This window comes from Ptychodera flava, chromosome 9, assembly GCF_041260155.1.
Source record: "Ptychodera flava strain L36383 chromosome 9, AS_Pfla_20210202, whole genome shotgun sequence".
Lineage (NCBI taxonomy): Eukaryota > Metazoa > Hemichordata > Enteropneusta > Ptychoderidae > Ptychodera > Ptychodera flava.
The window spans coordinates 4,619,341-4,631,515 of NC_091936.1; the positions used below are offsets into that span (position 1 = coordinate 4,619,341).

The following is a 12,175-nucleotide window of genomic DNA, read 5'->3' on the forward strand; positions in this document are numbered from 1 at the left end:
AATGCTGTTGATTTTCTGCCTTTCTAAAGTTTATTAATCTTGTACCAAACATGAGACTCATTTATTGTAAGTAATCTTTCTTCAAGGTGATCTGTAAATTATGTACAAATTTGACATGCTTTCTGCAGGGTCACAGGTACTAAGAATCTGCTACACCATGTAAGTACACTGTGATCTTAGAAAACACAGACCCTATGATTAAAGGGACCAATTTCCTGTTTTTGTTATTTATATTTCATGAAATGTTTGACAATTGACTGCAAACTTAAATAATGTTGATAAGTATACTGTGATTGTCAAATGACATCTAACTGAAAAGTATGAACACCTTTATAGTTTACAATATCTTCCATTAGATTGTCAATGAAATATTATGTAGATGGACAATTTTCATTTTCATTATTCTTTTGGCAGGTTCTGGTATGATTTGACAACTTCTCTGTGTGCATGGTGACAGGTTTTCACCTGTATAACAGGCATATCACTTGATGCAAAACTGATGACAAAAATGAAAGGACATGGTTCTTTTCATTGTTGAAATTGGAACATGACTTTGCCAGCAAGATTGGTATCATTTAAGGGTCTTTTGACATCGGACCCTTTGAACTCATACTGATTACATTTTGTTCAACAGGAACAAAGTAAATTAAAGTTAATACAAAAATTACAGATACAAGCAGACATTATTGTAATGAAAAAATCATGTACCGCGTACTGGTATGATGGTGTACAGCAAGTATATCCTCACATTCAGTTAACTAAAAATGATATTCACACTTTGAAGCAAAAATTTCCTTCAAAGTCAAACACATCCACAACAGACAAGAATTGATTCTGTTACATTGCAGTGGCACATGCATGTGTTGCTTACACTGATGAATTGCTGTCACTACATATGCATGAAATGTTTGCTACATAAATTAAAATACATAAATTAAAGTTTACAAGACACACTGACATAAACGCACACCTACTTTAAGCATACATAACTTGCAAGAAAAAAACACATAAATTTTCCATTCTATGTAGAATTTGATAAAATTCTAAAAATAACTTCTTTATACATGCATACATACAGGGTACCAAACGATGGCTTACCCTAGTGGTGGGACACTTTCAGCAGATGAACTCCTGTACTGTTCAGGATCTGGTGTGTAGTCCGATTCCATACGTATACGATCATCTTCTAAATCTTCTTGCATTTTGAGTGTGTTGTTCAAATGTGACATGGGTGCACACCAGTAGTCATTGCTTTCCATAGTCATTTCCTAATGTGTAGAAAAACAGATTTACATTGAAAGTAATGTTAGTATTGACAATTACTCAATTTTATTCCTGTATTATAAGTGCTGTTTTTGTTGCATTTCTACATTTGACACAATTAACAGAGCTTAAGTTTTACATTGTATATCATGTTTTCATAGAACTTGCAAAGGGTAAGGTAATATTCGTAGAAATATACAATGAACATTGAAGAACACATCTTGATCACAGCCATAAACATATCACATATCATTCTGTGCAAACCAGAGTATTGTTTAAGTTCAAAAGAACATTTGATTAACTTAGTAGAAGGTGTGAGTTAAGGATGATAAATACCAAATTGTTCATTTTTCTGTCAAATTTTCAAAATTCTCTGAGAATACGCCTTGAAGTAAGACCCAGAATTGAGATGTGTCGCCAGTTCAAGATAAGGAATGGTTTCCGTGTAATTCACGATTTTTAAAAATCAAAACAAATGCACGTGGCTATCCCGGTTAAATCGGGAAGCTTTTGTAAACATTGTGGACACATTTGCATTGCTATTTCCATAATCCATCTTGAGTGACACAACGCTTGCGTTGCACTAGCTAATTTACATAATGACGTGCTGTGACTTCTCCAAACACCAGGATTACTTCCGTCTGTAAACAATAAACCGTAATTAAATGTTTGTCGAAGCCTAGTCCAATAAACAAGTATTCGTGCAGTTCCAGACATAGTCTACACCAGAGAGCAAGTCATTTTTCTTAGTGTGGTCAAGACATCGTGTCAACGACGATTTCTCAGCAGTGCGACGTTTTATCACTCTTTGCTTAGGGTTGGTCTGAGCCTGCACACGCCGCTTTACGGTGGTTGACGTCTTTTTCGCAATGTTAGATAAACAATTACAGTGTTCATTCTAGGATTTAAAAACAACGGGCCACTGTTGGCCCCAACTCCTGTCCCAAGGGGGCCATTTTAGAAAATCGGGGCCATCATCATCACACATGTAAAAACCTTGAATTTTCTGCAGAAAATACAATAGTCTATCAAGTCAAGAAAAGGAGAATACTGGAGATCGGGCCCCCGTAACCAACCAAGCCTACTGCAAAGGTGTACGTACGCAACAGGCCCAATAATGGCAACAGCAAACCGTTTGGTTTGATTCAATTGTTTACGTAACTTATGTGATGAATTATTGATATTTCGGACTTGAACAACTGTACAAATTGCTAAGGACTGTGATTTTGACTGTGGAAACGATCATGATCAAAGCTTAGCGCACCGGTAGGATTTCTCCGAGAGTGGCCCTCGATTTGCACGCATCGACAATTAGGCTACTCATACACTGATATAGCACGAGACTGTAACCCGTACGACCTAAATAAAGTGATCGATACATCAACTTTTAAACATAACTCGTATGTATTAGCAAATTTACGATCATTGGTTCTGGCCAAAGGGTTTTACACAGCGGTGTTGTTCTATGCAAAGACCTGGCTACTCTGGAAAACGAGATGTGTTCGACCTAAAATGTGTTGCTCTTCAAAACGATCATGGACGTTTTCCTTGCAGTGTTCAACGTTTTGTTTGTATGGACGGTAGACGTTGCAAACGCTTCAATTTAAGGGACTGCCCGATCATCCTGGGTTCATCAACTATACCGGCGTTAAAAATCCGAGTGTCGACTAGCTTTCCACCTTTACGCAGCGGCCAGTGCCGTTGTTATATATTCATCGGCCATGCCACATGCGTACGGCTCCAAAACACCGTTGCCCCTACATCAGTCCTTTCTACCCAGCTTCCTATGTACCACCATATATGCTGTAGTGGGTATTTAATTGCAAAGGTTGATAGGTAACTGAATCGTTTTACATATCACACTATGACTGAGGTAATGACCTTCGGGGAGCTACGCGAATGTATGAACTACGTGAACTCTGCGTGATCGACCCATTCATACAATGTTGCGCCCTTAGTGGCGCGTCAACGTAGAAATGGCGCGTCCTGGAATTAACTTTGCAATGGTTCTACTCCGGAATAAAAAGGACGCGATGCGTTCTACAGATTCAGTACGCCCAAATAATCACGTGATGCCGGTACAAACAAACCCACATGTGTACTAACGCGTATGGAAATACACGTACGTCTATGCGCGTTTGCGCACATGGCTTTGTTTGTACCGTGGTCGATTCGAATTCCGGGTTTGGCCTATTAGTGCGATAGTACGCTATCAAGTCTACGGTTCTGCAATGTCTATATAGCGTGTGAGGGGAGTGTGATCTGGGGAACGCAAACAGCTTATCTGCATATGAATTTAGGACACGCCCGCTATCAGTAATGACTGCTGACGTCATTGTTTTTCCCACTGAAGCCATTCGCTGTGGCGATGTGTCGACATGCAAGGCTCCAAAATTGGTAGTTTTCCGCGATTTATTTTATTTTCCTGGGACTTTTTCTCTGAACAACTGTCATTCCCGGCCGACATCATCACTTGGTAACAAAGTACTGTATGCCCGTGTTGAGGCTCGTGCACGTCTAATTATCAAATGCCGTAGCGTAGAAGTATCAAAACATGTTTTTTGCGTTTTTTCTCGAATTCAATGTGTGAATGAAGTACCCTTCTTTGGCACCTCGTCAATTCGCGCTCACAAACACTAGCTGCTTGAAATTCACACCGTCCATTGGAAACATAATGAACTCAAAATCCGTGTCTGGGATTTCCTTTATATGCCTTTGTTATTTTTTAATGCGCTCTTAAAGGTGTTGGACGAAGGTGCCTTTCAAGGAATTTTAATTATCACGCCATATAATTTGAATGGAGCCTCCAAGAAAAAATCGCAGACATGGTTTTGAAGGATATTGTCAAGACTTGTCAATGAAGAAATTCCAACCGGAAATCTTGCAGCGTGTTCGCATAAGGGCGGGAAAACCGGTTTTCGGAAGGTTCAGCAAAACGCTTGTCACGTGACTCTTATGCAAGTAATGACCGTGCACTATGCTTGGTCGGATAGCTCTATATCAGGGCTTTCAGAAAATGTATACTTTATTGGGGTTTGGGACATGTTCAATTGAGAAAAAAATAAAAATCTGAAAGTGCCTAAAAGGTATTTATCATCCTTAAAGGTCTGGTGAAATGGTCTCGTTCATGTGACTGAATATCTTCCCAGGGGGTCAATACTATTACACTCGCAACATAATTGCAACCTAAAAGTACGCGCAAGTGTTAATTTTTTTGATATTTCTATGCGCGGCTTTCATGGGGTCATTTTGCGACACTCAGGTCACGCCCATAGCGGGGATAATGGTTGGCCGTCTGTGACGTCACTGGTGTGTTCATTTACATCGAATAGCGGTCCAACGCCGCCTTATCTCTGCCCGGTATCCGCTAACAAAACACTGTTCGCGCTGCCCATTTGCCACGTTCGCCAATGCGAATCGAAATCCAAAGTGGCCAAAAAAAAATCGATCCTAATTCGCCACAGCGGCGAAACTGAATTTTGTTTAAAAAATATGGTAAAATAAAGAAAAAACGTGGGTTTTTTAGTCTTTTGTTTAATCTGCGCTTCTCTCTCGGCGATTCGCAAAAACTGTGTCTACTTCCGTATTATTGCGTTCTTTCCGTCGTACGTATTTGCAATCGAGCCAAGTCTCGCGAGAGATTTGACGTCATTTAGTCTAGTGTACAGCATGCATAAATGGCTCTCGCGAGAATTGAAACTAAGACACACGCAATCGAGCCCTCGACATAAATTTGACGTCATTTTGTCTAGTGTACAGCGGGCATAGGAACGCTCGCTCGAGAGAATTGAAACTTTTGCTATACATAGCAGACATACGCATTTTAATCGAGGCAACAAGGTTCGGTGTTGCAGTTGATTTACATTGCGGTCTAGATGTTCTGTGTTGTGGATTTTCTTCAACATTCCATGTTGCGGTCGATTTGCATCGCGGTCCTCGTGGTCCGGTATTTCCAGTTGTTCTTCAATTTAATTGCCGTCCCAACGACGCGTTCCATGTTGCTGTCGATTTGTATCAAGGAGGACTCCACCTCCATGATTGGTATCGCGATCTCTACGTTCCTTGTTGTTGTTCGTTTTAATGGTAGTCTCAACATTCAGTGTTGCTGTTCATGCAGCTAATTTGCATCGTGGTCTCAACCTTCCGTGTTGTGGTTGTACTTGTAGGGCCTAGTGCATTTTAATCACGGTCCCATTTACGTTTTAAGTTACTGTCGATTTGCATTGCGGTCTCGACGTTCCGTGTTGTAGACAAGTGCATTTTAATGGCAGTCACAACGTTCAGTGTTGGTGTTCATGCTGTTGATTTGCATTTCGGTCCCAACCTTCTGTGTAGCGAGTAGCGAGGCAGGCTCAGCCGAGGGACCGTGGCCGATCGTACGAACCAGCAGAGACAAGCACATCCTATGGTTCAAACACTCAACACTTGACGGGAACTTAAATAATTTACAGTTGAGTCGTTCATGTTCTTGCCGCTGTTACAGCCACCAAAGGAACAACGTTCTCCCATAGTGAATGAGGACACTATCCTGATCATGTAAGCGGAAACCCTAGAAGTTACCCCCCGTAGGGAGCTTACGGAGGTGTGAAATACTTTAGTTCCCGTTATGAGATACGGCGTCGGGCAAACTTCGGAAAGCCGAAAAAAGTCGACTGGAGAGGCTCGGGACACGCCCACATTGCATTTTTCTTTTGCCATATTTCATAATCACACGCGCTAAACGAAAAAAGAAATGAACGTAACTGTTTTATAGACCATCAACTGTATTTCTGTGATTTTGCAACATGGGCATTTCACCAGACCTTTAGATGTATTATTGTGGATCAGGAATGTCTACATAGTGAAGGAGTGAAATTGGCATCTTTGTGAAGATTCCTAATTCGCTGATGGGTAAGAACTACATCAAACACTGTGACATTATAAGGCACCATTTTTTTTCCTGCTTGGTTTTGTCTAAATTAGATGAATTCAAGTATGAATACACAGTAACTACTGACAAGCAAATGCAAAGAAACACTATCGTCAAAGTCTACATTGTAATTTTGTGGACCTTTCTTGCCAAACAGATTATAAACAACTGCTCAAAAAAGCCAACTTGTTTGGTATGCCCATTGCACTGGTATGCCAATAGGATATTAAAGTTTGACCAATGATTTTCTTATCCCTGGTAAAAAACTATACAGTACATACCTGTATGAATTGCAAGTCATCGCTTCCTATTTCCTGAGTTTGTTGTTTGGGTTCCCTGTGCTGATTCAAAGGAAGATCTTGAACTTGAGAATGTTCCATTTCTTCCTGATTGTCTGTTACTGCTACGCATGCTTGACTTTCTGTCAAATATTGCACTGTCCCGAAGTGTTGATCTTGTATAGGGTCTGTGACATTGCCAGATGATGAGACACCATGACATTGTCTTTTGCATGTGAAATCTTCATTGCCCTGTCAATGTCAAAATGATTCACTATTATGCAAAGTAAATGCTACAGAATAAATGAAATAGAATGTTAAATTTTAAATATGTTTAGTTTAAAAATTCAATTATCAAACAATAAAAACAGCTATGACTTTCAGATCCTTCTTTTACACATTCCTGAAAACTGCTCATTCATTTTATGCATTATTATACACCTGCGTCTGTAACCTATGGAGTTTCATTGTAAAGTAAGTATCAGAAGGGGCAGAGTCCAATAACTTTGAGGCGAAGTACAATAACGTTGGGTGTTATTGGATTCTGTTTGACCTTTGACCTCAAAAACATCTCTACGTCAATGCCATGAACAAGGAGCCATAATGTTAAATTATTAACAAAAGATATACTTCTAAACATTCAGTACTTCATGAAAGTAAGAGTGGTCAATCCAAAACCTGTGATTTTGAGTGAAATTATGCTGCTGACCTACAATTCCTACCAGGTGCATTGCACTGCACTGTATGGGTTGAAATTGTGTTCTGTGCACTTAGCAGACGCGCTCAACACATTCCCAGTCTGCTCACTATTGCTCAGTGCAGTGCATGATTGGCATCCCAAAAACACTTTAGTTTTGATTTTTGCAAGGTAAAATTGAACTAAAAAGGTGTATAATAATAAGATTATTCTCAAAATACCGAGATTTATGTCCTTGTATATTGTACACTTCGGTATTGTCCTCAACACTACATGTCTAGGACAATAACTCAGTTGCACGATGTACTCAGACATAAATATCAGTATTTTGGGAATAACCATATATTATATGCTTACCTGATCATTTTTAAGTGCTTTCCGCTTGGTTCCATAAATTTGGAAGCAAGTATTCTGTGGTGATACAAAGGGATACTGTTGCTGTACAGGGGGTCCCCAGTTGAAGTCACAGTTGAGAGGCATAATTAATGAATGGTGAGAGAGGTACTGTTATTTATGTACTGGACTTCTGTACCAATGGTTATGTCGCCTGAGGAGGAAGTACCACAAAGAAGACAGAAGATAAGTGAGACACAAGTTTAGCCTACAAATAGTGTAAAGGATTGTGCCCAAATTTTTGGCGGAGTCGCTTCAAGATTTTTTAGAAGAATATGATATTGAAGTGGAACCTACACCAAATATGTGTAAACTGAAGTACATGAACAAAATTCATGATTAGTTACTTAAAAACAAATACAACACTATATCCATAAATCTAAAATGTTCATATGTGAGTAATGACACCGTGGATTACTGATAAGTTGAGCCACATTTTGTTATATGAGTTGATGAAGTTCAAGAAGCTTCTTTACACCGGGCAATTGAACTGTTGGTTATCTACTTATATAACGAAATGAAATGTGGATATGAAATATAACTGAAACTTCATGTCATGAGAGTCACATGGAAAATCTATAGATAGACCTTACACTGTCTCTCTGGACATTTCCACCAACATTATAAAGGATATCCTGAATTTTTTAAGTTCTACATTGTAGGTTCCAGCATGTGAATAAAGGACCATAAAATGGTGTTTTATAAGCTATAATACACCTCATTCACGAGGTTACAGGAGTGGTGGCAATTGGTGGTTCCACTACACTATAACCCAGCTGGCTTGGTGAGCCTCATTCACTAGAAAGACCATTGAGGTAGTATCACCATATGGTTGTAAGGATAGAGCTGCATAGCAGACAAGTGACTGTGAGAGAGTCTAATGTATATGTAGACATGCTAATTACAGTTTTAATACATTTCTAGTGGTACATCAATGTTTATATGTTTTTGTTGGCCACTTTCACCACACTTGAACTTAAAGCATGCTTAAGATGCCTATTAATTTACCTTCAACTTATACAAATACATAGAAACTGCACCATTTCGTTCACTGTCAGAATATCCCTCAGCACTTTCCACAAGGGGATTTTGACAGGTGGGCAAAACCTTGGGGTTCTTTGAGCAATCAAATTCAAATGTTCGTAATAACAATACAGAAAACATAATTTCACGACAAAAGAATATTTAAATTATGCATTGTTATGTAAACTGATTCCCTCTGATTCCAAAGCTGTAGGATATGAACTTGATTTAGGCTCAGTTCTATTTTGAAGATCATACAGGTTATATTTGCATAACAATACTTGGCTAATCTGTGGCAGCTTCCCTGGTGGGGTCATCTTGGAAAATATCACATTTCCAATAAGTTAAGATTAGGGTTAAGATATTTCTCTACACTGCTAGCCAATCAGACACCCATCATGCATAAACAAATTTTATGCATATAGGTAAACATTCAGCCTCTACGGGGCTTTTCAATTAATAAATCAGCCAGATGGTGCTGTACTATCCCAAAAGAAGCAGCAGCCCTGCACAAGTTTCCCTCCTTCTCAACTCTTTTTATAATAAACTTATTTGCTTACAACACTTACAGGCAAGCCTTGCCACTTCGATGCCTGGTATGCATGTTTTTTTACACACACTAAACGTTTTCATATCATCAAGAGGAAGGAACTTAATGACTGGATTGTTTGTACAGGATAAACAACAGAAAACTGACACCGAAATATATCTGACATGTAAGCCTTGAGACAGATTACTATCACAAGTCTGGGGTGCAAATTAATGTCTTTACGACCACATGGCTATTGACTTACACACATCCAAATTAAAGTCAGGCACACTATTAGGTGTATTATTATTCTGTTGTTTATCCTGTACAAACAATCCAGTCATTAGGTTCCTTCCTGTTATGGTCGTGTGAAGATAAGAATGGACAGTGAAATTGATCCAAATGTTATCACACTTGTGTAATTGGTTTGTAAAGTTGTTCCAAAACTTACTGCAGTATCAGTACTTGTAATTAACTTGCGGCAAAGAACAGACGGATGATAGTGTTGTTTCACAGCAGGCTTCAGCTGTAATTGCTGAAGTAAAGCAATAAAACCTGTCGCCGGTATAGGAACTGATTAGTGTCTATGTGTGGGATAAATGTTTCCTACAAGTGAACACACACTTGTATTTCAGTAGTGGCCATGGCCGAGTATATGTTTCAAAGTCGAGTTCTCGTACTATTCCCAAACACGGATAGTGCCCGTCTTCATTTCTGAGGATGACATGCCAATGCTGAGGCTGTGACACTCAGGGCAGCGGTACGAATGTAATATGATTCTGCATATGTGAAGTGCACCGCAAAGTGTACTCCCATGGTGTGTGTTTATTAGGGGGTCCATAAAAGCTCTCTGATTTTCACCGCAATTATAACAAGTCAGTGCAACTTCTAAGGCAAGTTTTGAAACAACTTTACAAACCAATTACACAAGTGTGATAACATTTAGATCATTTCACTGTCCATTCTTATCTTCACACAACAGTAATGATATGAAAACGTTTAGTGTGTGTAAAAAAACATGCATACCAGGCATCGCAGTGGCAAGGCTTGCCTGTAAGCGCTGTATTTATTTTGTTTTATGTGATAAATATAGGTTTGTGACTCCAGACAATTTTTCTTACTATGAAATTTTTTCAGTAGATTTCTTTCTTCTTAACATTTGTAATTTCATAGATTTTTGAAATTTTGAGATTTTATTTCAATTTCTTGCCATTGCATATGTTGCAATTTGGGTACTTTTTTCTGTAGATTTAGTACTTTAATATGTAGTTGTTAGTTTAAATTAGGTCCTGTAGCCAGCAATCATTTTCTCATCTTTTGAGGAAAGTAATTGCATTCAACTGGGAAAACCTTTGACCTAATACTCCCTGCTGATCCATCTATCTTTGCGCACCTTTGTGCAGTGTCAACCCCCATCTGCCAAGCTTGCATTCACTATTCCATTTACATAAAATAGTCCAGTTACAGTCAAGTGTAATCAGGATTTCAACTTTTAAGCTACTAGCCATGTAATAATGTCAGGATAAAGCTACTATAAATCGTCACTTGATCCATAGCGGTTACTTCCTCATGGAAAAAAGACTTTTTACCTCAATGCTTGATCTGACTTCCAATTGTTAACTCCCCTTTCTCATGATGTATCAATGCAATTGTCAGAAAATGGTTGAAATCCGGTAAGATTTTCAAACCAATCTATTTAAATGTTCACAAGCCTCAGAAACTACAGTAAAGCTAAAGCATGGAGCTACCATGGCTAAACTAAAGATAATATAATAAAAGATCGGAATCAGTGACATGACACCGCATTTACCAAACGACCAGAATAAATATTAGCCTGGAATCCTATTCGTCCGCTTGCCTCCGTACGTACTTCCGTACGTCGGAGGTACAGAGGCAAGCGGGCGAATAGGATTCCAGAATCCAGACTAAATAAATCTTGACTGTGACAAGACTATACTGGTACTGCATTGCACAGTGACGGTTTTCGCAACATAAGTAAACGTTGTGAAACTCAAGAAAACATGTTCCGATTCTAAGCAAATCAGCAACTGTCAGGGTGTCGTATAAACTCGAACTGGGCCCGAACTGGGCGCCGTGAACAGAGTAGATTTAGACTACAGTACGGCTACGTTCAATGTATTGATTATTTGATACGTAGCTACGTTGAACTACGGATGTCCCGAAGTCTGGTTAGTACCACGGTATACTGCAACATCACTGAGACAGCAGCTAGTCTACTCGCTGCAACCTCCACACTCACATCAATTTATCGCACAGAGTAGAGCAAGGAGGGTTGCTCCGGCTACTACCTCCGAGCGGTTCCACGGTCCCTGGCGATTGTGATATGCACGCATCGTGTCCGGTCACACAAAGGACGCTGACAGACATCACGTGTGAGATACAGACGCGAAAATTAATAACACGAGTAACTGACGGAACAAAAGTGCCTCAGCATATTAGCTCATAAATCAAACTATAGACCACAAAAATAAACTGATCAACCGACATTATTCTCCATGTTTCCGAAACATACTTGTGGCACTTTCTGCTACCAAACGTACATCGACATTGTATTTGTTTCGAATGCGTCTTTTCCACTGAGCTCCACCCTTGTCAATGTCCGTGCGTGTATTTTACTACCCAAGTGCAGAGTCGCCCACTCACTGTCTGCATGCAGGCAAAAACATGGCCAAAATTGATGAAAGCCATTGGAAAGCGGTAAAATATGACGGTACTTACTGTCACAACTTCTTGTTAGGTGTCTATGCTGACATAATCGATCGAAACTTGATAATTTTAACGATTTAACCAAGGAATACAATTGATGAGGAAGCTGTTGTCAAAATATTTCAAATTTAGCCGATGCTAATCAATGTCGTTTGCCGCCTTTGTCGTTCGGTCAGAGGTTGAGTTATCTTGTTCTGATTGGCCCTCACTGTACTCTAACTGCAAAATAAAGTCTGTCCATAGCACCGTACTGTTTCAAGATCTCCTTTAGACATCTTTCTTCAGCACGCAACTTAAGTTACGAAAAATCTTCACATCTTCTTTAATGGAAAAGGAAATACTTATTTGACAACATA

At 39.3% G+C, this 12,175-nt stretch overlaps 1 protein-coding gene across 2 annotated transcripts in view; it reads right to left on the minus strand.

The window, feature by feature from the left end:
- LOC139139807 (uncharacterized) overlaps nt 1-12,015 on the minus strand; it is a 135,682-nt gene extending 123,667 nt beyond the window's left edge. Inside the window, exons 1-4 of one of the 2 annotated variants that reach the window (XM_070708739.1) lie at nt 11,832-11,983; nt 7,505-7,694; nt 6,454-6,702; nt 1,099-1,268 (exon numbers count right to left, since the gene is read on the minus strand). In XM_070708739.1, the coding sequence (XP_070564840.1) occupies nt 1,099-1,268; nt 6,454-6,702; nt 7,505-7,627 (542 nt within the window). In that variant the 5' untranslated portion in view covers nt 7,628-7,694; nt 11,832-11,983. Of the gene's footprint in view, nt 1-1,098; nt 1,269-6,453; nt 6,703-7,504; nt 7,695-11,831 lie in introns of both variants that reach the window. The other variant, XM_070708740.1, reaches the window with a different exon arrangement.
- Nucleotides 12,016-12,175: the final 160 nt, after the last annotated feature.